Here is a 24,120-nt window from a genome sequence, read left to right on the forward strand (position 1 = left end):
TCAAACATTTTGTTTATTTCAAAATTATTGTAGTGATTATGCTGAATCAAATTGTTGTGTCTTTGGCCAGTGGGACCCTGCTTCATCTTGTACATTTCCTGTCCCAGATCTGAAATTGGCCGTTTTTTTTAAGGAACTCTGGGTCCTCTATTTTGGGGAAGTGGTGTTTTTGGTATTTAGATAACACAGTTTGAGTTGTAGCGGTGTTTATTGCTACTTGATTGGTCGATGTTTCTAGAGCTTTTTGTTTGTTTGTTTTAATAAAATACATCATGAGATTGTACTGATATTTTCTATTAAAATTTCTGTAGGGCCTATACATAACCCCAAGTATCTTTTATCTGTAACTACTACTTTCTCCCATGCCAAAAATCCTAATTCCTAACAACATCAACATAACTATTCATTTGTTTTACTCTACAGTTTATACACATTATACTTATAGTACCTCTCCTACTCCTAAAAAGTTTTTTTTCCTATTTATACAGTCAGTGACTATTTTCAACTTGAAATAATTTTTTTGTGGTTGTTTCTTTAACTTAATATATATTAGTTTCATTAGCTTCGCTTTGCTTTCACATTCTGGGGATTGCTTTCTTACGTCTTCATGTTTGTTTTACATTTATAGAAAACATTTATGTGGTTCCAAAGTCAGATGGTATGTTCATAGAAGCCCGACTTAAAATTTTCTTACTTACACCTTTTTCCTTTTCTTTTACTATTAGCAACCTTTCTTGAATCTTTCTATTAAAAAAATTAAGTAAATGCCTCTGTGGGTATTATATACTTCCCCTTTCTTAGATGAACGGTAACATATAGCACATGTATTTCTTCATGCTTTTTTTGCTTTCACTTAATATATCTGGGAGCTGACCGTGTAGTAGTAGTAGTAGTAGTAGTAGTAGAAGAAGAAAGGTACTCCTCATTCTTATTTACAGGTGCATATATATATATATATATAATCTTTTCATGTTTTAGCCCGTGTCTTTGGTGTAAATTTCTAGAAGTGGGATGGTTGAACTGAAAGGCAAATGCATATGTAATTTTGCTAGCTGTTACCTGATTCCCTTTCTAGTGGGTGTGCCTTTTGCATTCTCACCAGCAGTATATGAGAGTGCCTCTTCCCCAGCCTCACCAACACAGTATGTTGTCACATGTTAAAATGTTTTCCTCCTCCATTTTAAAGATTTTTATTTTTTTAATTTTAATTTTTAATAAATTCATTTATTTTATTTTATTTATTTTTGACTGCATTGGGTCTTTGTTGCTGCGCGCGCGGGCTTTCTCTAGTCACGGTGAGCGGGGGCTACTCTTAGTTGCGGTGCGCGGGCTTCTCGTTGCGGTGGCTTCTCTTGTTGCGGAGCACAGGCTTCAGTAGTGGCTCGCGGGCTCTAGAGCGCAGGCTCAGTCGTTGTGGCGCATGGGCTTAGCTGCTCTGTGGTATGTGGGATCTTCCCGGACCAGGGCTGGAACCCGTGTTCCCTGCATTGGCAGGCGGATTCTTAACCACTGCACCACCAGGGAAGCCCCTAAAAGATTTTTAAAAGGAAACTCTTCTCCCCCCTCCATTTTTCACCCTTTTTCCCAGAGATAAACACCTGGAGCACTTTACCTGTGAATCCTAGAAAAATTTGTGTGCATTTGTATGTTCTTACTTAAAAATTCAAACACCAAAAAATTCAAACACCAATGGGATCTTTTTGTTTTTTTTTAAGTCTTTATTTAATTTGTTACAATACTGCTTCTGTTTTATGTTTTGGTTTTTTGTCCTCAAGGCATGTGGGATCTTAGCTCCCCGACCAGGGATCAAACCCTCACCCCCTGCATTGGAAGTCAAAGTCTTTTTTTCGTTTTAGTTAATTAATTTGGTGGCGCTGGGTCTTAGTTGCGACAGGCAGGCTCCTTAGTTGAGGCAGATGGGCTCCTTGGTTGCGGCATGTGAACTCTTTAAGTTGCAACATGCATGTGGGATCTAGTTCCCCGACGAGGGATTGAACCTGGGCACCCTGCATTGGGAGCGTGGAGTCTTACCCACTGCGCCACCAGGGAAGTCCCTGGAAGGCGAAGTCTTAACCACTGGACCGCCAGGGAAGTCCCCCAATGGGATCTTAAACTCACTGACTTACACCTGCTTTTTTGTGACTCTTACCACCTCAGCGCATTTGAAGCTGATTTTAAAGCCTGAATAGTGTTCCATTGAATGGATGTGCCATAATTGGTTTAAATTGCTTATGTGGTGGCAAGCGTAGGTAGTTTCCAGTTTTTTCCTTTTACAGACAATGTTGCTGTGAATGGCCTTATATCCAGATCTTATGTTGTCACCTGTTTGTGCAAGTATTTCTGTGGGGCTGATTCCTGGAAGTAGAATGGCAGGGTCAAAGGGCAGGTGTGTTTTTCATGTTGGTACCCTCCTACAAGTTTGAACATCTCACCCGTCTGCTGGTCGTGGAAGATGGTACCAGTTTTCTTATACTCCTGCCAGCACTGGACTTATCCCTGAGCTCATGGGGCTCAGTCATCTACCAGCTTCCAAGATCTCAGTCTGTCTGTGTCTTTCCTCTGCATCTTCTCCCTCTTTCTCAACCCTGCAGGCCCTAAAGGACAGCAAGGTGGTGGAGATCGTTGATGAAAAAGTCCGCCGAAGGGAGGAGCCAGAGAAATGGCCTCTTCCTGGTCCCCCAATAGTGGATTATTCCCAGACTGATTTCTCCCAGCTTCTCAACTGCCCAGAGTTTGTGCCCCGCCAGCACTATCAGAAGGAGACAGGTAGGTACCCTGCTGGCATGTGGATGCCTCCCTGTTGCCCTTGTCCTCTGGCCATCAGGAGGAGGGCTGGAGGGATGAGGATCTCCCCTTTCCACCCTTTAGAGTCGGCGCCTGGCTCTCCCCGTGCTGTCACCCCAGTGCCAACTAAAACAGAGGAGGTCAGCAACCTAAAGACCCTGCCCAAGGGCCTGTCTGCCAGCCTCCCTGACCTGGATTCTGAGAACTGGATTGAAGTGAAGAAAAGACCTCGGCCCTCCCCAGCACGACCCAAGGTGAGTGAGGCCTGCCACGCACCCTGGGTTCTAGGGGTCTGGCCTGGAGTGTGGGGAGGGGTGTTGCAAAGGCACAGAGCTCTGGGCTTGTAGAGGCTGGCAGGCAAGCTGGGTGGCTCAGGGTTGTAATGCGAGCTGGAGGTCACCAGTGACTGCAGGAAGGCTGATATGGCCTGTTTCCATTTCCAGTGGGGATCACCCCTCAGGACAACCTTAGCTCCGTGAGATCCTGAATGGCATTTTTCACAGGAGGAGATGATGCAGCCTCTGGCAGCAGTGTCTCATTAAGTGTTTCTTAACACTTGCCTGTTCTTTTTGGTTTTGGCCACTCCATGTGGCATGCGGGATCTTAGTTCCCCGACCAGGGATCGAACACATGCTCCCTGCAGTGGCAAAGCGGAGTCTTAACCACCGGGCTGCCAGGGAAGTCCCTTGGCTGTTCTTTTGACCCCATCTAAATCCCTGGGGCTGCATTTTTAGTGCCTTCCCCCTGAATTTGTCCTCACTGTCCCATATATAAGCCCCTCAGACCTTCTGAAGAGGGAAGGGATGGGGAGCAGACACACGGTCTGGACAGAGTCTAGACTAGAACACAGGTCGCCTGTCATTGCTGGCTGCTGACCTTGGGAAGCTTCTTTAATATCTCAAGGCTTCATTTTCTCCGTCTTCGGATGGAAGTAAGGAGGGATTAGACTGCTCTAGAAATAGTAAAGCAATATATGAATAGCTCACATTTAGTCCCCTGTTAGAGAAGTGTTTCAATCTCGAACTAAAATTACTGCCCCTTTTCCAGGAGCAGACTTTTGCTCCATTCACCTGCCCATTGCCATCCCTTCTTTGGAGACCTTCTTGGTCTGGGGCTTGTGAGGAGGCCTCAGAGGTGACCTTGGACTTTGGGTTTATGGAATTCTGTGCTCCCTTTTCCATTGTGACCACCCCCCTCAACTCCTTCTTCCTCCCTTCCTGTTTATACCCCGACCTCCCAGCCTGTTCTGGCTGCGGTCTTCCAGAAAGTGTCAGGGGTTAGGCTGGAGTCATGAGGAGAGGGTAGGGTAGTCAGTGCACAAGGACCTGACAGAGTTCAGTTCAGTGCTGCAGACTGCAAAGGCTTTGGAAAGGTGGAGCTGTGCTTAGCTCCCATTCCAGAATTCGAGCCCCCTCTCCCACCTGACCTATGGTGAACCTTCCAAAAGAGAATAGGGTTAGAGTTTATACAGAAAGCGCTTTGCACAGCAGGGAATTGACGTTTAGATATATACTATGGGGTAGACAGATGCTTTACTTCCAAAATTTCAGATGAATTCAGCCTATCAGCACTCTGGAATACTTTGTTTTGGCTGAAAGCAGTCTTGTTTTCTCTTGCCTTTGGGACATGCTGTGTTTTTGTTTGTTTTCTTTTTGCCTCTCGCTGTCTCTGTCCCTGCCTTCATCTGGCTTACTTATGCGCGTCCTTTCATAGTCACTTCTTCTGGGAAGCCTTCCCCGACTGTCCCCACTCCCATCCCCAGCTGGTTAAGTGCTACTCCCTGTGTACTCCCACGAGGCCTATTTATAGTCCTTACCATAACACACTGCAGTTGGTTGGTTGGTTGACTTTTTCTCCCACTAAACTGAGGGCTCCATAAATTCAAGGACCTGGTCTTGTTCTTTTTCTGCTTTTAGCATCTTCATACAGGGCCTGGTACCAGTGGGTACTTGCCCATTTATCAAGTAGTTGAACATGTGCTGTTGCTGGATCCCAGTCTAAGTACTGGATAGGATGGAAGGCAAGGCAGCTGTGGTTCTTGCCTGCTGAAGCTTCCAGTTTATTGGGAGGTGTTGGGGATGGACAAATGGATGAATCAGCCTGTTGAACTTGTACCCACTCTCAGGCCAGGTGCTGTGGAGGATGCACATTTAGGTAAATGAGAGTGCAGTCCCTACGTGCAGGGGAGTTGTTATCTCAGTGTTTATGAATGACTGTGATGTGAGCTGTGAGCGGAGAAACCTGGACTCGTACGGGACATCCTTTTTCCATGAGGCTGACTCCGAGGCTGACAGCTGTGACTTGCTGGCATCATCAGGGCCGCAGTTGTAACAGTCCCATGTTGAGGGGTCAGGGCTTCTCCCAGGGCACAGCGACAGGGCCTGGTATAAGGTGATGCCCTGGTGATTCCCTTTCTCCTTGGTCTGCCCCCATGTTAGAAGTCAGAGGAGCCCCGGTTCCTCCACCCGACTACTCTGCCTCAGCAGCTGCCCTCCCAGCAGCTCATGTCCAAGGATCAAGACGAGCAAGAGGAACTGGATTTCCTGTTTGATGAGGAAATGGAGCAGATGGACGGGCGGAAGAACACCTTTACCGCCTGGTCTGATGAGGACTCTGACTATGAGATTGATGACCGGGATGTCAACAAGATCCTCATTGTCACCCAGACGCCACCTTACATGCGCCGGCACCCGGGGGGGGACCGCACAGGCAACCACACCTCGCGTGCCAAGATGAGCGCTGAGCTGGCCAAGGTCATTAACGATGGGCTCTTCTACTACGAGCAGGACCTGTGGACTGAGAAGTTTGAACCCGAGTATTCCCAGATCAAGGTGAGTCTTGGGCCTAGCAGTGGTGGTGGGGCCTGGGGTGCCTGTAACGTGTGGAAGGGGAAGGCTGACAAGCCGTGTGACCTTGGGCACAGAGCCTCAGCATCCTCCTCTAACAAAAGGGGGTGATGCTCGACGTGAACACTGTGGACTGTGCCAGTGTAAGAGCTGGTCACTCTGCTCCTTGAGCGTCTGTGTTCAGTGTCTTAAGTTGGCTAGGCACTTTGGTGAGGAATAGGTTAGGGATTGGATCGTCATTTCTGTTAGGCATATATAAAAGTTTAAAAGCCTTTTGAGGAACTTGCTTTGAGTGTGAAATGTGGAGGAAAGATAGGTCTTTTAAAAAATCACTGCTACCTGGAAACAGTCAAAACTGGTATAGTAGGTGTTTACAGAGTGGGTATGTGTGGGGGTCGGTTGGCCTTTGGTGAGCCTCTGTTGTGAGTAGTAGTGTGTTTGGTGGCGATGAGGAGAGAATTGCCCGAAGAGAATCGGGGTGGGGGGGTCTACAGCACGTTCCTGGGGAACCGGAGTCCTGACCTCAGTGCTGCTGCAGAGAGGGCTGGGCAAGTACTCCCCCCTTCTGGGTTAGCACACTCATGCCTGGGTACCTGGGGTCGAGGATAGTGACGGGGCAGCTGAGAGCCTGGGGACCAGAATTCCATGTATGTGGTCGCAGGAGCTGCCCTCTTCAGCTTCTTGCATGTCTTGATCCCTAAACAGGCTAGGGCAGTCTTCTTACCAGCATCCCTCCCCCCCCTGCCCCACCCCAATCTCGTATCCTCTGCAGCAAGAAGTCGAGAACTTCAAGAAAGTCAACATGATCAGTCGGGAGCAGTTTGACACACTAACCCCTGAGCCCCCTGTGGATCCCAACCAAGAGGTCCCTCCTGGACCACCTCGCTTCCAGCAAGGTGAGAGGTGACACCTGCCACCCTGGCCTGGGTGGGAGGGTCTGGAGCCGTCCGACGGGGCCTTACAGGGACAGGCATTCACAGGCCTACCTCTGCTTACTGTCCCCATTCTGCCTCTGCAGTTCCCACTGACGCCCTGGCCAACAAGCTGTTTGGTGCCCCTGAGCCCTCCACCATTGCCCGCTCTCTACCAACCACTGTGCCAGAGTCGCCAAACTATCGCAACGCCAGGACCCCTCGCACTCCCCGGACACCGCAGCTCAAAGACTCAAGCCAGACGTCACGGTTTTATCCAGTGGTGAAGGAAGGTCGGACGCTAGATGCCAAGGTGAGGCGTTCCTGCTGAGCTGCTAAGAGTCTTGGGCTCACTTCAGTGCATTCCAGGGCTCTGCTTCTCTCTCTTGCCTTGAGCCAAGAAAGTGCCACGTCCCCCACCTGCTCCGTATTCTTAGGCTGGTGGGCCCACCAGGATTGAGTGACACATCTGCAAGATGGACTGGGCGTGGGAGTGGTGGCCGCATGTAGCCATGGTAAGGCCTAAGGAGGACTGACCAGGTGTGGGTCCTTGAGCAGATCATGTCACCAGCAAGCCTCGATCTCCTCATCTGTGAAGTAGGCGTGTCAGCTCCTAGCTTACAGCTGTGGACATCATGTGAAAATAGACATGAAAATGCTTTATAAATTGTGAGATAACTCACACCTAGGAGGGAATCTTAGTCCTACAAATGCTTGATGCTCCTCAGTGTTGGATGAGTACAATTAGTAACAAGTCCCGGACTGACCTTTGCAGATGCCTCGGAAAAGGAAGACCAGACACAGCTCGAACCCACCCTTGGAGAGTCACGTGGGCTGGGTGATGGATTCCCGCGAGCACAGGCCCCGGACTGCTTCCATAAGGTATGGGACACTGGGGAAGGGAGGTCAGGCTGACTGCAGGGCGGGCAGCAGAGCCGTGACATTGATGGGACCAAGAAGAGAGAAACTCTTTGGTCTGCAAATTAAAGAAAATTTAAGGAAGGTGCCCTCATCCAAATCCAAAAAAGCAGGAGTAGTCTAGAGAGCTTAATCCAGACCCCAGAAAGAGGAAGGCTGCCTTCTGAAGTGTGGCGGCCACATGGCATTCTCTCAGCGGGATAGCTCAGTTGATTTCAAAAGTGGGTGTCTGCTGCCTCCCTCAAGATAGCTAGGGAGTTGAATAAAGATACAGATTCCTGGACCCCACCCTAGATCTCCTAACTGAGCTTCAGGGAGTAGGGCCCAGATTCCTTTTAATTTTTTCTCAGGAAAACTACCCTAGTGTTCTCAGTTCCAAAGCAAGATTTGGGAGCCACTGACCTATGCAGTCTACTCCCTGCAAAGATAGGCATGGTTTTAAGAAAAATATGTTTGGGTTAACCCATTACAGCTCATTAAGGAAAGTCAAATGTTAACACGGGATAAGTAAATGGCTAAAAGCTCAGGTTTGCGCACTGTACAGATCTGGGAAGTTAAATATTAGCTCTGTGACCCAGGGCAAGACTCGCAGTCTCTGTGAGCCCCAGTGACCTCTTTGTTAAAAAAGCATCCAAAGGTTGGTACAAAGAGTGAGACCCATGGATATATATAATAAGTTACGGGCCTAGCACAGTACCTGGGCCTCTTTGTTTGTTGCACTGTGAGAGGCTGGATCTTGGCTGCTGGAAGAGACCAGAGGGGCCCCTCCTATTTGATGGCTGGCGGGTCTGGGGAACCTGGTGACACTATCTGTTTCATGGTCTCTATAGCTCCAGCCCCTCAGAAGGCACGCCTGCGGTTGGCAGCTATGGCTGTACCCCTCAATCGCTGCCCAAGTTCCAGCATCCTTCCCACGAGCTGCTCAAGGAAAACGGCTTCACACAACACGTCTACCACAAGTATCGTAGGCGCTGCCTTAACGGTAAGAAGCACAGAGGGAGAGGGCTGAGCTTCCTGGACCACTGCTTAGATCCAGTGTAAGGGCTGGTGGAGCAGGTGACTATTTTCTCTAACCTCAGAGCAAGAAGTGATATGACATAATAGCCAGGTAGTTTTGGAATACAGGAGGCAAAAAGAATCTGGTGCTTAGAACATTCCTGTTTGTTGATCTTTCTCTACTGATATAAAAAACACCAAGAATTTTCCTGGGTCTGCAGGACCACCAGTGTCACAAAAGGGTGTGCATGAGACAGCGTATATTCTCTAGAACAGTGATGGCCTGTGGACCAAATCCAGCCAGCAGCCTATCTTTGTACGGCCCTGGAGCTAACAGTTTTTTACATTTTTGAGTGTTTGTGGGGTGGGGAGGGAGAGAATTTATGGCAGAGACCATATGTGACCTGCAAAGCCTAAAATACTTACTCTCCAGCCTCTCACAGAAAAAGAGATGGCTGACCCCTGCTCTAGATGAGACTGCAAGGAGAGAGCCTCTCTAGACGCTCTCACCTGTTACCTTTCATCACAGAGGAGATAGCTTTTAACTGTAGGTTTCTGTCAGGTTGTTTCTAAAGATGCTCAGAGTCGATCTGAATGCTCACTTAGAGTTACTAAGTCACTCAATCCCCTTTTATTCAGCAAAACAAGGCTGCTAAATGCTTGGTTCATCTGCCTTACTTCTCTCTTCGTGTGTGTGTGTGTGTGTGTGTGTGTGTGTGTGTGTAATTTATGGAGATACAATTTACATACCATACAGTTCATCCATTTAAAGTGTACAGTGCAGCCAGTGGCTTTTAGTATATTTAGGAGTTGTGCATCCATCACTAGAATCCGTTTTAGAACATTTTCATTACCTTAGAAGTAAACCCTGTGCCCCTTACTAGTCACTCCCCACCCCCCCCACCTCCCCAACTCCTCCCAGGCCTATGCAACCACCACTCTGCTCTCTGTCTTCATGGATTTGCCTGTTCTAGACTTTTCATATACATGGAATCATACAATATGTAGTCCTTTGTGACTGGCTTCTTTCCCTTAGCATAATAATTTCAAGGTTCATTATATGTTGTACCATGTATCAGTACTTCATTCCTTTTTATTATCAAACAACGTTCCACTATGGATGTACCACATTTTGTTTATCCATTCATCAATCAATGGACATTTTGGGTTTCTGCTTTTTGTCTATCATGAGTAATGCTGCTTTGAACATTCCTGTACATGTTTTTGTGTGGACCTAGGTTTTCATTTATCTTGAGTGGAAGAGGTGGGATTCCTGGGTCATATCATAGTGTAACTCTGTGTAACCTTTTGAAGAACTGCAAGACTGATTTCCGAAGTGGCAGCACTATTTTATATTCTTAACAGCAGTGTATGAGGGTTCTGATTTCTCCACATCCTCCCAAAACTTGTTATAGTCTATCTTTTTGAGTATAGCCATCCTAGTGGGTATGCAGTGATATCTTTTTATGGTTTTGATTTGATTTGATATGGTTTTGATAGCTAATAATGTTGAGCATTTTTTCATGTGCTTATTGGCCATTTGTAAGAAATGTCTTCTTTGGAGAAATGTCTGTTCAGATCCTTTGTCTACTTTTTATCTGGATTGTTTGTCTTTATTATTAAGTTGTAATGATTCTTTATATATTCTAAGTACAAGCTCCTTATCAGATAACATAATTAGCGAATAGTTTTTCCCATTCTGTGGGTTGTCTTTTCACCTTGTTGATCATGTCCTTTTAAGAACAAAGGTTCTTAATTTTTTAGTGATATCAGATTTTTTTGTTTCTTGGGTGTTTTACATATGTTTTTTAATGGTACCATTTTTACGCGTTAATATTGTAGGACTGCTGAAATAATCGGTACTGATGATATAGTGAAGAATATAATTTGTTGGAGTACACAAATTATTTGTTCATGCTTTTCCTTGTTATATAACTACACTGAGAGCAGTAACCTTTGAGGTGGAGAGCTAGACCAGGATGACCTGGTTCTGAAGCTGATGCCACCTACTTCTGGGGGTGCTCAGGCCCAGTGCCGAGCAGCAGAGCCTGACGCAGGGTAGTTAGTCCTCAATAAACACTTCCCCAAACACTTAAGGGGGCAGGTGATGAGGAAGGGAGTTGGGAGGAGAAAAGACCGATGTCTTTGAGCCCCAGGATCATTTGTCCCCTGAAGCACAGGCAGCCTGGCTCTAAAACACATCTTTCCTCCTTCCTCCTCAATCAGAGCGGAAGCGCTTGGGCATTGGCCAGTCTCAGGAGATGAACACTCTCTTCCGCTTCTGGTCCTTCTTCCTCCGAGATCACTTCAACAAAAAGATGTATGAGGAGTTCAAGCAGCTGGCTCTGGAGGATGCCAAAGAAGGCTACAGGTGAGTGGGATTGGGGTGAAGGCTCTGGCTGGGGCTTGGGGGCGTGATGAGGGTTCTCCGTTGGGTCTACTTCCAGAACTGTAATTGGAAATCTATTGTATATATATTTCATGTACTTTGTAAAAAATTATTACTTTGAATGAGTAATATATTCAAAATTCAAAGAAGTCGGAAGGTTATGTAGCAAGTGAGGAGTCTCCTTATCCCAGTTTTACAGCCGTCTAGTTCCCTTCCCCACAGGCAGCCAGTATTGTTAGACTCTTGTGAGTCCTTTATAAGAATACTTTGCTTATGTAAGCAAGAACAGACCTAGGTAGTCTCCCCACACGCCCCTTTTGTTTACACAAGAGATGGCCTCCATTAGATATTATTTTGCACCTCACTTTTTTACTTAAGGCTATATTTTAGAGATCATTCTGTATCCATTTATAAATGACTTCCTTGTTCTTTTTTTATAGCTTGTATGGTCTTACACTGTATAGATGTACCATAATTTATTTAACTAGTCTCCTATTAATAGATACTTTGGTGGCTTTCAACATTTTGCTATTCAAAAAAAAACCCAAAAAACTTTGAAGGGACACTTTTTCTCCCAAGTAAAATGTTTTCTCTGTAAGCAATTTGAAAAGGACAGAAATGTTTAAAGAAGCTGGGGGAAAATGTCCTTCAGTACAGAGACAACCAGTGTTAATGTTCTGCCATATTATGTATATTTAGGTCATGCAAGGGATGCCTTTTTATGTCTTATTTATCATTTATAAGCATGAGCACTTTTCCATGTTGTTAAAATACTTAACCTTTTTGCCTTCTTACAGAAGTTGTTACATGAGACAAGATCATTTGAAAATCCCAATTCCCAAAGATAACCAGTGTCAATAATATTTAATATATGTAGTCTGTGCCCTTCCAGACTTTGTGTGTGCATATATAGATATAAATTTTACATATTTCTTTACAACAGTGGGTTTATTCTACATGTAGCAGTTTGAAATGTGTTTTTTCTACTTTATAATATATTGTAAACATCTCTCAGTAGTATATTTACATTATAATTTTTTTTTTTTTTTTTTTTCCCGGTACGCGGGCCTCTCACTGTTGTGGCCTCTCCCGTTGCGGAGCACAGGCTCCGGACGGGCAGGCTCAGCGGCCATGGCTCACGGGCCCAGCTGCTCCGTGGCATGTGGGATCTTCCCAGACCGGGGCACGAACCCATGTCCCCTGCATCGGCAGGCAGACTCTCAACCACTGCGCCACCAGGGAAGCCCCATTATAATTTTTAATAGATTATATTATTCTTTTGTACTAAGTTACCATGATTTTTCTTAATCGCTTCTCTAAGACATTTAAATTTTTCAAAATAATGCTGCTATGAACAATTTTGTACATCTGTACAATCTTAGTCTACATTTTTGGTCATTTCCCTGGTATATGTTTCTAGAATTGAAATTTCTGAGGTAAATGAAGAAACCTACTAACTGGCATGGTCAAATGGCTTTGCAGAGAGTTCATGCCAGTGATTGACAAACTTTGCATAAGGGACAGACAACAAATATCTTGGGCTTTGTGGGACATAAAGTCTCTGTTTCAACTACTCTGCTCTTGTAGCAGAAAGCACCCAGTGATATTTCATAGGCAAATGGGTGTGGGCAGGGATGCTGTCGTTCATTCGGCCTCAGTTTGCTGACCCTTGGCAAACATTTAATGCTGGACTCATTTAGACTAGCATTAAATGTTAGCCTTCTCAAAGTATGCTTACCATTTTCTCAATAATCCATGTGTTTAAACTGTTGCATAGTTCATCTATCATCCAGGTGCATTTCCTGTCTTACAGATAAAGAAACTGTCCCAATTTCACTGGCTTGTGTTCTTCTACAGATATGGTTTGGAGTGCCTTTTTCGATACTACAGTTATGGCCTGGAAAAGAAGTTCCGGCTGGACATATTTAAGGACTTTCAGGAGGAAACCGTGAAGGACTATGAAGCTGGTAAGAGTCAAAGAGTTGGGGCTCTGCGAGCCCTGGTCATCTCAGTCTTCTCGGCCCCTAGCTCTGCCTGGGCTTGTCTGTATCATGTCATACCTCCCTCTCCTGAGCCTCTCTATTCTCAACTTCGCAGAACCAAGTCTCTCTCTACCTCTTTCTCCTCTTTCCCTGCAGGTCAGCTGTACGGGCTGGAGAAGTTCTGGGCCTTCTTGAAATATTCCAAAGCCAAAAATTTGGACATTGACCCCAAACTTCAAGAATACCTCGGCAAATTCCGACGTCTTGAAGACTTCCGAGTGGATGTGAGTGGATGTCTCTCCTCTTTCCCACCCTGATTGTCCTAGAAAGAAAACTGGACCAGACATCAGGATACCTGGATTTTGATCCCAGCTGTGCCACTAGCTCAGGGACCCTTCCTGCCCCCATTTGGGCCTCAGTTTCTTTGTTAAACAGAGCGTGTGAGAAGTTGGGCAGTGAAGGCTAATTGGAGGGTGTATGGTTGCTCCTTCCTCCCTTTCCCATGGTGGATGTGGCTAAACCATCATAATGCTCTTTCCCTATTATCTCTAACCCTCCTTGCTGCTGTGCCTTAGTTAGAGGTGATCAGGATGAGTACCCAAGGTAAATGTCTTTCTGGGAGAGGTCAGTTCTAACCCCAGAAGTTTATAAAATATGTCCGATTCTTCCCTGCTCCGCCCACTTCATCTTCTTGGAGCAGTGACTCGACAGTGACATCCAGTGGTGGGTCAAAGTTATTACTGCTGGTTCCTCTTCCGTGCTAGGTGCTTCAGGGACTCCGGAGATAAGTAAAACTTTTTCCTTCAGAGAGATTATAATGTAGTAGGGATATGCCAGTCATCTTATTCCCTTGAAACCTTTTAGCAAAAGGGCAAATAGAAGTAAATAATAGTCCTCACATTTATTTAAAAATTGACACTGATAGCGCTAGGCACTTACACTGACCTCATTTAACCTTTATAAAATGAAGCAAGCAGGGTTACTGTTATCATCACTATAGCAGTGGATGAACTGGAGCCCATGGCCAGCCAGTGAGATAGTGGCAGCGCTGCTCAGGTGTCCTGACAAAAAGATGAGTCCGTTGTCTTCCATCCTTAAGGTCTTCCTCCTTTCTGGGCCTGGAGCGGGGAGTACATGGGCAGAGAATAGGAAGACCTGTTGGGAGTAGAGCAAGAAGGGCTCCACTCTTGGCTCCCAGAAAGGGAAGGAAGTGTCCTCGGGGTTATTACGGGACCTTTGGCAGTGGTGAGGCTAGACTGGATCCCGGTCTGACTCTTAAGATCAGTGTCCTTTTTAGGGCCTTGAGGGGCGTGAGGCAGTCCCCAGGAGCATCTGGGCCTTCTGAGCGGAGGCATTGCATGCCACGTTCCATGTACCATCTCCTGAGCAGTGACCTCTTCTCAGAAGGGGAGCAGAAACTTGTATGGATAAAGGCCTGGGCTTCAGAGGTAGACGGGCCTGGTCCAGATTTTGTCTTTACCAGTTAGAAGCTCTGGGACCCTTGGCAAATCATTTTTCTATGCTTCGCTGTCCTCATCTGTGAAATCAGATGGGCATGTCTACATCAAAGGGTGGTGTGGACCACCGGAGTGAATGTGCATAAACCAGCACAAGGCTTGGCCTCTTGGCATAGAGATGTGCTCAATAAAACGGGTGACTGGTTTTTAGGGTTATAAACCTGTTCATCATCTACACTGGGAGGTAGGAAGTTAGGGGGTCTCTAGACAGCTCTGGCAAGGAAGGGGGTGTGGGTAGTAGTGCTCCCTCATCACCTCTGACTCCCTCCTCTGTTGCAGCCCCCCATGGGTGAGGAGGGCAACCACAAGCGACACCCAGTGGCAGCAGGAGGTGGCAGCGGCGAGGGCAGGAGGCGGTGCCCCTCCCAGTCTTCCGGCAGGCCCTCCGCCGTGGTCAGCCAACCCCCCACACCAGCTACCGGCCAGCCCATCCGAGAAGACGCTAAATGGACAAGCCAGCACTCGGACGCACAGACTTTGGGAAAGTGAAAAACCCTTTAGCCCTGGGGTTTTGTGGGGAGGAGGGATGGAGGGGGTAGGTGAGAGTCTGTGGGGGTGCCCAGTCCCAGGAGAGGGGACAGAGAAGGGACAGGCCTGTAGTTGTTGGGATGGGCCTTTGTGCTGAGTAGCAGCGTGTACACCATTTGGGCTATCAGAGGCGCCCCTGGGCAGGAGCCTCCACACACCCCTTCCCTCTTCTCTCTCCATGGCTCTTCTTCACATCCTAGCTTCTTCTGGGGGGGGGGGGGGGGGAAGGGGGGAAATTTTTTTTATATATATATATATATACATATATATATATCAAGTTTTAAATTATTGATAGTTCGTCTGGATTACCAAAATCACTCTGCAGCCCTGCCCGCGGCTGGTAGGCCGCAACCCTGGTCCCCATCCACAGCTGCGTCCTGCTCCCCCGCCAGCCAACTATGCAGCCCACAGAAAGGCCCTGTGGGCCCCATTGCCCAGCACTGTTTCACAGAAGGCTCTGGCAGCGTCCCTGGGCCCCACGAGCACCAGCCCCTTGATCATCTGGGGCTTGCCATCACCTTGTTCTCTCCCTGCTGTCCCTACCACGCCCTCCTGCCATCTTCCGGGAGAAGGAAACCAAAGGATCTAGAAGTGGGGGTGGGGAAGGTTTTGGCCTCTCTCCACTCCCCTCCCCCCATGCCCCTTACTCCCCAGCCCAGAGAGACGCTGCTCGTACCAGAAGAGACTATTGAAAGATGATTTATTTTATTTTTCTCTGACCTTTCCATCCTTGGGAAAATGGAAAAAAAAAAAAAAAAAAAAAAAAAGACCATAAAAGACCAAAAAAACCCATCAGAAAACCCCCACCTAATCCACAGAAAGTGATGTCTTTCCCCTACCCTTGGAATTTTCTTGTTTTGTTCTTGGAAATAGTATTTTTTTAAAAGTTGCCTTATTGTGGAGTGGGAATCTGAAATACCCAAATGCCTGTTTTCCTCGGTGGAGTCAACTCGAAGAGCTCCCACCTTCTCTGGATGTGCCTGGGCTGGATTGACTAGAATCTGTCTCTGGATTGAGTTGCATGTACAGTGCCTCCTGCCTGTAGGCAAGAGAGTTGGGGGCGGCTCAGATCAGAGCCGTGCCCAGAATATCTCCGCTGTTGCATCATTTGAAGCTGACGTCCCGTGTCTGTACACTGCTGCCACTGTCGTGTCCTTGCTCTGCTTGCTGTTGCCTCACGCCAGGGCCCGTCCTGCCGTGACACCCTTCATCCTACCCTTGGAACGCCAAGGCCAAGTTTGCTTCAGACTGTTGGAGGACAGCGTTGGCCTGGATCTGGGACACACTCGTCCTCAGCTTGACTGTCTCCCCCACCTCAGAGGGGAAAGGTGAACGCTTGGCAGCTGAGGCTTGGAAACCTTTCTTGCATTCCCTTGATCTCTGAGACCTCAAGGAGGCTTTGTCTCTTAAAAGGTGGAGAGAGATGCCTCTCCTCCCTTGGGCCGGGTGGGTATCCCCATCTTGCGCCCCGCCCCCTCTGCAAGCCATCTCTGCCCACCCTCCAGTTGACCCCGCCTGGGAACGAGAGATTGAGGAGGCTCTGAGGGTGGGGGTGGTCCTGCCAGTTGGAGAAGCTCTGTGGCAGGAAGGTATATGTGGACATAGAGTATACCTGACTTCTCCAACCACTGACTGCTTGACTTGGGCTGTGAATGACAGTGGAATGGCTGGAGTCTCCTGGCATCCAGAGCTAGGGAGGGTGACCCAGAACTGACCCTCACAAACGGGGCTGGGTGCGGGTGTGCCAACACGCTCACCACAGGGTGGTGGTGGTCATGTGCTCACGCCTCTTGGCCCTCGTCAGCTGCTTCCTCTGTCGGGCCCTAAAGTTGGGAGTCGGAGACAGTATCTCAGGCTGGCTAGGGCTTGCCCTGTGTCTTGGGCACCTCATTGCTTTGGCCTGTGCCCTCCCCCATCTCTGCCCTCCCAGCAGTTAGTATGGGGAAGCCCATCTTAGTTCCTGTGAGCCGGTTGTCTCGAAAGCCAAGGATGAGTGTCTGGTCTCTGCTCTGACAGTGGGGTTTGAGGCCTCTCCCTGCCCAGTCTGGTGCCTGCCCCACAATGTGCCAGACACTGGACGCCCTCCTCCTTCCCTTCATTGCCTCTTTCTTTCCTTTGGGTTGCTCAGCCCTGTACTGTATCCAGCACCACAGAAACCTCAGTGTTTGTCCTCTGCTGGGTTTGGGGGCACAAGGAAGCCTTGGGAGTGTGGGGAAAGGCTGTTCTTATCTAGAGTTTACTCCCAGGCCAGGGGGCTGCCATCCTCTCCCTGATCCTCCCCACAGACACCCCACAAAGAGGAAGCCCCTTTTGGGTGGGGAGGTGAGGACGTCATCTCAACACAGGCTGGGGTTGGGGGGGCTTTTTTCTTCCTTTTTTTCTTCCCTTTTTTTTTTTTTTTTTGTAACATGTTCGGAGTTAATGTTGCAAAGAGTAGTTTACATCTTCACTTTCTGAAGACACTTGAATTTAGGACCGATGTATCTGTGACAAGCACCATCCTCCATGGGGATCCAAGATCGGAGACACAAAGCAACAGCCTGCCCAAATCCTTCTGTTCATCCTGTACCCTTCCAAGATTGGTCCATGCCAACACAGCCTTTGGGCATCAAACATCAGAAGGTCTGTGTACCTCGGCCCTGCTAAGGGGCAGGTTTCTCTCGTGCTCTCCTGAATCTGGGAGTAAAGGCACTACCAGGAGAGAGGGGCTGCCCGACCCTGCCCCAGCCTGGACCCCTTGGGCTCAGATCCAGGTGCAGAGCCCCCCGTGTCAAAGTTGTTACGTTTTTGTTTTGTTCTATTGTAGCTCTTTTTTCCCCTTTCCTGATGATTGGTTTTTAAAAAGAAAGTTGCTCAGAAAGCCCTGGCAGTGGGGAGGAGGGGCAAGAAGGACGACCAGCTTATAGGGAGGGTGGTGGTTTTTTGCCAGAAGCCTGGGTAGAGCGGTCTGGATCGCCTGGTGCCTCCTGAGCGGGGCCCCAGGTCTCTCCTGTGTGCGCAGGGCCCGGGATGTGCCCCAGCCCCACCCTCTCCTTCAGCCGTGTTGATAGCAGAGGCAGAGAAGATCAGAGCATACAGCCCATTTCTGACTGGAGAGGAAAACTTGTCACCGGCTTTGCGGAGAAGGTTCCACCTTATGCTCATAGTACGTTATCTTTACCATGTGCTAGGATATCACACTTACAAGGACAAAAAAATGTAAAATACTTGAATGAGCTTGTATTATAACATTAATATTATTGAGACTATCTGCTTTCCAGGCTGAAGTGATTCATTCATTATTCTAGTCCTGCTTTAGTCGTTTGTAATTTGTGGTAATTATGCTTTTCTTTTTAATACAAAAAAAATGTATAAAAATAAAAACTTGAAAAGGCAAAAGCCTGGCTGGTCTCCCATGAGGGGTGCAGCTGTTGGGTGTGTGGGGTGGAGCCTGGTTCGCCTTCCGACCGCAGATCCAGAGGAGCCTGCGCTCGGGATGTGCACATGAAACCTCTGCGGGGCTCTGCCACTGTGCTGTCGGGGAGTCTGCCCAGGGCAGGGGCTCCTGACACAGCTCCTACGGCCGCTGGTGCTTCCAGGTGGTTCCTCGGAGATACGGAGAGCTTCTGCCAGCCTTGAATTCATGTCCGCCTCGTGACTCAAGTGAGATGGGGGAGCTGTAGGCAGTGCCACAGACCAGAGCAACACCATTCCAGCAGCTGGAATTCCAGGACTTCAGGCACTGGCTGTGGCTTGGCATGGTGTCAGGGCACAGCCAGGAAGATACAAGTTGCTGTGACTCCTCACTGGACAGACTTCCCTGCGGGGTATAAAGGAGGGACCAACACTCTGGCCCTGTGGAATCCAGGTCGGCCACCGAGCCCTGAGGATTGACGCCGGGGAAGGAGGGATGAGCGCTCCCACCGGGACCGGCCCCTGAGCCGCTGGTGCCTCTCCCTGGCCCGTGAGGCCAGGGACCAGCCGTGATAACAGTCTGAATGCCGGCCTGGCCTTGGGATGTCATTACAAAACTGAACATGAGCCTTGTTTACTCATTCCCTGACAGCTGTTTGTCTCCTGGGCTTTACTCATTCCCTGACAGCTGTTTGTCTCCTGGGCCTGGCGCTTGAGCGTCCCATCTGAAATGGTTTTCCAGACAATTCCACCTTGTGTCAGGTGAACAGGAACTTTAAGAGCACCGATGGCCCGCAGGGGCCAAAGGTGAGGCTAGGAGACAGTGGGCAGGGCTTCTGCGGGCCGCTCCGGGAAGAGGAAGACATTCATTCCTTCCACGGCTTGCTGGGAATACTCTGAAAGAAGCCACTGAGTGTTTCCTTGTGCTGCTGTGGCGCACAGACACCATGTGGTAGTGATGCCGGAACGACTCACGTAGGGAGACAAAAACCCAAGTATCCACTGCAAAGGAGACCGGTTTGTTCTCCATCCTTTCTCCATTCACATTCACATTTTCTGCTGCCAGTGTTGAGACCTCGACCTTTCCTTGAGGCTATTTGGTAACCAGTGTCGGGGCCAGGCCCAGCGACCTGCCTAAGAAAAAGGGTGAGAGAACGAGGCCCCTCGCCCCTCTGCGCCCCAGCAGTACCTCCAGGTCTACAGATGTTAAAAGGAGAGACCGCCATTCTTCCTCTTCCTCCACACTCCTCATTCCCGACCCTCGCTCAGTGCACTGAAGAGGGACCGTTTTCCAACTGTTTGTTTATTCGTAGGACAGGTTGTGGGTGCAGGTCAGCAGCTATGAGCACGTCCAGCACTGGTGCACCAGGAGCTGTGCTCAAGCGAAGGGCATGCGGTCCCAGGGAGGGGGCTGAGCCCACCCAGGCCCGAGGAGGACGCTGCCTGCTAAGCGCCTGGTCGGCCTCTTGGGCAGGTCCTCTGGGGAGATAGGGCCCGTGGCAGGAGGTCGTCCTCTTTGATAGCTCTGCCTGGAGATGTGGCCCTATCAGATGTTAAAGTATTTTATAAAACTACAGCGGGTGGTTTTCTGGACAGAGGAGAACTGAATGTTCAGGAGAATATCAGACTTTGGAAACTATAATGGTGGCCTTGCAAATCAGAGTGTCTTCACGTTGATACTGGGAGCCACAGGGTTCCTGGCAATGTCAGAAGCAGCTGAGCGAACCCAGGGTGAGGACTGCTTCCACCTGGGCAGCTCTGTGGTTTTGTGGTAGACAATAAGGTCTCATTGGAAAAGGCATTACTGCTAAAGTCATCCTGTAAAAATGGTGCTGAAACAACTGGTTCATCATTTGAGGGGGAAATAAGGATTTTACCCTCTGTTCAGCCGTGTATTTCTTGCTTTAGTGGAGGAAGAGGGTTCTAGCTCCTTTGGTCCTGCTTCAGAGAGCCTAATAAGGGGCCTCAGTTGGGTGTCCCCAAAGGTCAGCAACTCTGACCCTACCCTCTGTGGCTAAAAGGGGGCCCCAGCTGAGCGGGGCCACAGGGTTTGGCCTTTGGTTTCCGCCTGTGGCTGAAGGTATTGAGATTTGGTCTGTGCCTCTTTTTGGTATCTCAGTTGTAATCACAGGAGGAGCTCCTGTGATTGGTATTTTCAGAGAGGGGTGATGTCCAGTTGCAGTGGGGCAGAGTTGAAGTGGGGTCTTTATCACGCTGCGTGTCTGTGCGTGTGCGTGCATGTGCGCGTGCGTGTGTGTGCGCGTGCGTGTGTGTGTTGGGAAGCAGTGGGGACTTGATCCCAGAACCGTTGCCAGGGTGTCCTGGCCCTGGCCTGAGTACAGAATGAGAGAGGCTTTTGGGGACAGGAAGGGGCAAAGCAGTATCTTCTGGTTCTCCCACCCACTGGCATCAGGAGCTATGGCTGGAGCCACACGGCCTCCTGCCACCTTTGTCATTCTCTGTCTTGGCAGGGCTACCAAGGAGTCATCTGGTGTCCCTCTCCCCTTCCACAGCAGAGGACCAGGGGGACCCCCCAGGAGCCCTCTCAAAGTGCCTTCTTCCCTCTGACTGGTCTCCATTCCAGGGAGCTATATTTTTTCGTTACGCCAATCCCTGGTCCCCTTTGGGATGATAGGGGTAGTTGGGGGAGCCCTGGTCCCCTCCTTGGGCCTGCTTTTCCAGGAAGCTGACCTCCCCCCTGTCCTTGTGGTTTGTCATCAGAGTGCGTGGCTGAAGGAGCGAGTTGGTAGGTGCGACCAGGAGGCCTCAGGCCACCTTAGCAGACCGTGCAGAGGGCACGGCTAGGATGGCACTCGGGCCGTGTCTTAGTCCATCTTCTTCGGGGGATCTGGGATGCTCTCGGAGAGTGGGGTGAAGCCCAGCAGGATCATGTGTCTCTCGTAGGCCTTGGTCTGCTTAAACACAGTGTCAGTCCCGTGGAGGTGGTCCAGCACCCCCAGCACCCCATAGCACTGGTTGAACCTGGAGGAGAGAGGAGGGTGCTGGAGGCGGGCGAGCTCACGTTCATTTCACCTGTGCCAGCCTCACACACATTTCTGAGCCCTCCTATCCCACACCCATCCCCACCATGCTGCCCACCTGCTTCCGGTTAACCCAGGCGGTGGTGCACATATTCCTGGGGCCATTCCAGACTGAAAAGCTATGCTCTTCCTTTGGAAAGCTCTCTGTGATTTCGACGCACACAAGTCAGAACCTGGGGCAAAGCCAGCTTGTTCAGGTAGGTTCTGGGACCACCTCCATCAGAATCCCCTGGAACACTTAACTAAATGCAGGTGCCAAGGCCTGCTCCCCCAGATGCTTTGATTCAGTGTATTTGGAGTGGAACCCAAGAGGCTGCATTTGAGGAAAGCATCTCAGGTGATTCTGGTGCAGGAGTTTCCACGAGCCTGGAGGCTTTCAGAGCGTGCACAGCTTCTGTTGAATTGCCTGCGGGAATTCTATGCATGTATGCATCTTCCTGGTAGTGCCCATGGCTTACACTAGATCCTCAAAGGGTCCAGGACCTAAATGCAGGTTAAAGACCCATAGTGGCAGGAAGATCCAGTATCAGACAGAAAGAGAATGGCAAGGTGATCTGGGTCCCAGGATGGTCACCTTTGTCCCCACCTGCAGACCTCTCCCTCCACTAGACCCACATTTGAACTGAGACACCGGTGTCTGCTGTCAGGAGTTCTAGGAGTCAACGTGGGGGCTACTGCCCAGAGACCCACAGTGGGGAGGGTTGCCTTACTTGAGATGGTGGTAGTCATGGAATTCAGGTGAAGGCAAGAAGGGTAGGTGGTAGCCACAGTGGGAGATGATGGTGATGATGAGGACCAAAGAAAACCAAATGGTGATGGAGGACAAGTGGGATCCCATGACGATTGGACCCACCATCGCCGGCAGCATGTTGGAGACCTGCAAGGAGAGGGCTGTTCGAAGAGGGGCCCAAGGGGATGGAGGGGACGCAGGTGGGTGTCCGGGAAGACTTCTTGACCCAGATCTGGGGAAGCTGAATGAGTTTCTGGGACTGGATTTGCTGGACTCCTTCAGACATGAAACTTAGGACAAGTTATTAACTGTTTGAACCTCAACTTCCTCATTAGCAAAATGAGGATTTAAACAGTTGTTGGGAGGATTAAATGAGATAACTTATGTTGAGCATGTAGCATCGCCCGGCATATGCCAACAACAAATGGTAGCTGTTGAATGGGCAGAAGAAAGAGCCAGTGTGATCCCGCTCTGTGCAGGAGACTACCTTAGGGAAGGGGGTTGGCGCCCGCTGCCCTTTCCTCTGGGGGAGCCGAGCTCTACTCACCACATGCTCGATAGGATGTGCGTAGAGGGAGATCACGCCAATGGGAGCTGTCCACTCGTGGTGTTTCTTGTGGATTTTCTTGTAGAGTTTTGGGTGGTGAAGGAGGCTGGGAAGAGAGTTAACAGTTGATAAATCGGCCAACCTCCCTCTCCCCCTGCCCCACCAGAACACGAGAAACCAAAGGTAGGAACTGGGGTTATATCCATGGAGCAAAGTTTCACATCCAGTGAAAACACACTGGATTGGTGCTCCGACAGCCCTGCCTTGTGAGTTCTTCTGGTGACGTTGCCTCTCTCTACCTCAGCTGTATGAGCTATAAAATAGGGAGGATGGCTAGAAAGGATTCAATGAAGGGGATGAATGGGAAACTGCCCTGCCACACACATGAACGGAGATCCCGGACCCTCGTCGGTGGTCGCACATTGTCAGCTGTGGAGCGAAGAGTTGTCTTCGTGTTAGCTAGTTAGCGGGAGGCTCTTGATGCCAGGTGCTGTTGGTCGCACCCCTACAACTCCGAGGAGGCCAGGGTTCAGCCCCATTGGCGGGTGAGCCTGGGAGGGTGAGGAGCTGGCTGTGCTCAGAAAGGAAGCGCTCACCGGTGTGCGTAGTAGAACAGCACTTCCTCAGTCAGCGTGAAGACTGCCAGCTCCAGGAGGAACCAGTGGAAGGCGGGCAGCTCTCGGCGGCAGGGGTCGCCCCCCAACTTGAGGATGGGATAGAGCCAGACCATCATGGGGAAAGAGATCACAAACTGGTTGAAGAGAACCATGTGGATAGACTGGCGTAGTTTCATGGGGTCCACCTGCCCGGGGGGGGGGGGGGGAAGAAGGAAGAAAGGAGGTGGATGAGAGTGTGGGAAGCAGGTCTTTCCCTTCTAGGAACCAGGCTCCTCTGTGAGCAGCTCTCGGGAGGCCCTCGCTCGGGGCTGGATGCTAGGAGTGATGTCTGCCTGTAGCCAGCAACCCCTGAGTGCTGCCCAGCCCAGGGATGGAACCGCCTGGTAATGCCCTGCCTTTGGAAACTCCCCTCCCCCGGCCTTAGTTTCTGCCTGAAGCTGCCTGCCCCTTCCTGCTTCTGCAGCTTCCACCACTGTCCTCCCCATTTCTCTGGCCAGGCCCAACCCCACGTACTCCCGACAGGCATCTTGGGGAGCCTCCAGGGTGCTGGGAGAAGGCTCCCAGCCTCATTCCTTCTTCAGCCTTTTGGTCCCTGCTCGTCCAGAGAGCCTTGACCAGGATCGGGTGCAGAGATCAGGGTCGCCTGCCTCCTCGTGTGGTCCAGCCTCCCTGGATGGGAGCCAGGGAGCTGCTATCTGGCCTCTTGTCCCGCTTGCTGTGAGCAGGTCTTGCTGGTTTTCAGGGTGGGGCTGTCAGGATGAGGGGCTGCCTGCGCATTCTCCCCAGAGCGCTGTGGAGAGCTGGCCTCACGCGCTCACATCCCTTTGAGGCTCAAGACTACAGCCAGCGTTTCCTTGGGAACCAGTGACCCCTGACCCTTCCATTTGTCAGAGCCCTGGAGCTCCTGGGAATAGCCCCATC

General features: G+C 49.7%; 2 protein-coding genes across 3 annotated transcripts in view; one reads left to right on the top strand and one right to left on the bottom strand.

Annotated features, from left to right (window-relative positions):
• LARP1 (La ribonucleoprotein domain family member 1) overlaps window positions 1-15,660 on the top strand; it is a 54,075-nt gene extending 38,415 nt beyond the window's left edge. Inside the window, 11 exon segments of the mRNA XM_029216060.1 lie at window positions 2,592-2,766; window positions 2,869-3,038; window positions 5,223-5,615; window positions 6,403-6,526; window positions 6,649-6,854; window positions 7,317-7,423; window positions 8,290-8,441; window positions 10,682-10,826; window positions 12,702-12,811; window positions 12,983-13,110; window positions 14,623-15,660. Of these exon segments, the coding sequence (XP_029071893.1) occupies window positions 2,592-2,766; window positions 2,869-3,038; window positions 5,223-5,615; window positions 6,403-6,526; window positions 6,649-6,854; window positions 7,317-7,423; window positions 8,290-8,441; window positions 10,682-10,826; window positions 12,702-12,811; window positions 12,983-13,110; window positions 14,623-14,832 (1,920 nt within the window). The 3' untranslated portion in view covers window positions 14,833-15,660.
• A 1,573-nt stretch (window positions 15,661-17,233) lies between these two features.
• FAXDC2 (fatty acid hydroxylase domain containing 2) overlaps window positions 17,234-24,120 on the bottom strand; it is a 28,677-nt gene continuing 21,790 nt past the window's right edge. Inside the window, exons 6-9 of one of the 2 annotated variants that reach the window (XM_029216062.1) lie at window positions 23,179-23,384; window positions 22,583-22,688; window positions 22,016-22,182; window positions 17,234-21,246 (exon numbers count right to left, since the gene is read on the bottom strand). In XM_029216062.1, coding sequence (XP_029071895.1) covers window positions 21,090-21,246; window positions 22,016-22,182; window positions 22,583-22,688; window positions 23,179-23,384 — 636 coding nt within the window. In that variant the 3' untranslated portion in view covers window positions 17,234-21,089. The remainder of the gene's footprint in view (window positions 21,247-22,015; window positions 22,183-22,582; window positions 22,689-23,178; window positions 23,385-24,120) is intronic. The other variant, XM_029216063.1, reaches the window with a different exon arrangement.

Source organism: Monodon monoceros, unplaced genomic scaffold, assembly GCF_005190385.1.
Source record: "Monodon monoceros isolate NGI ecotype Baffin Bay Population unplaced genomic scaffold, NGI_Narwhal_1 Super_Scaffold_12, whole genome shotgun sequence".
Classification (NCBI taxonomy): Eukaryota; Metazoa; Chordata; class Mammalia; order Artiodactyla; family Monodontidae; genus Monodon; species Monodon monoceros.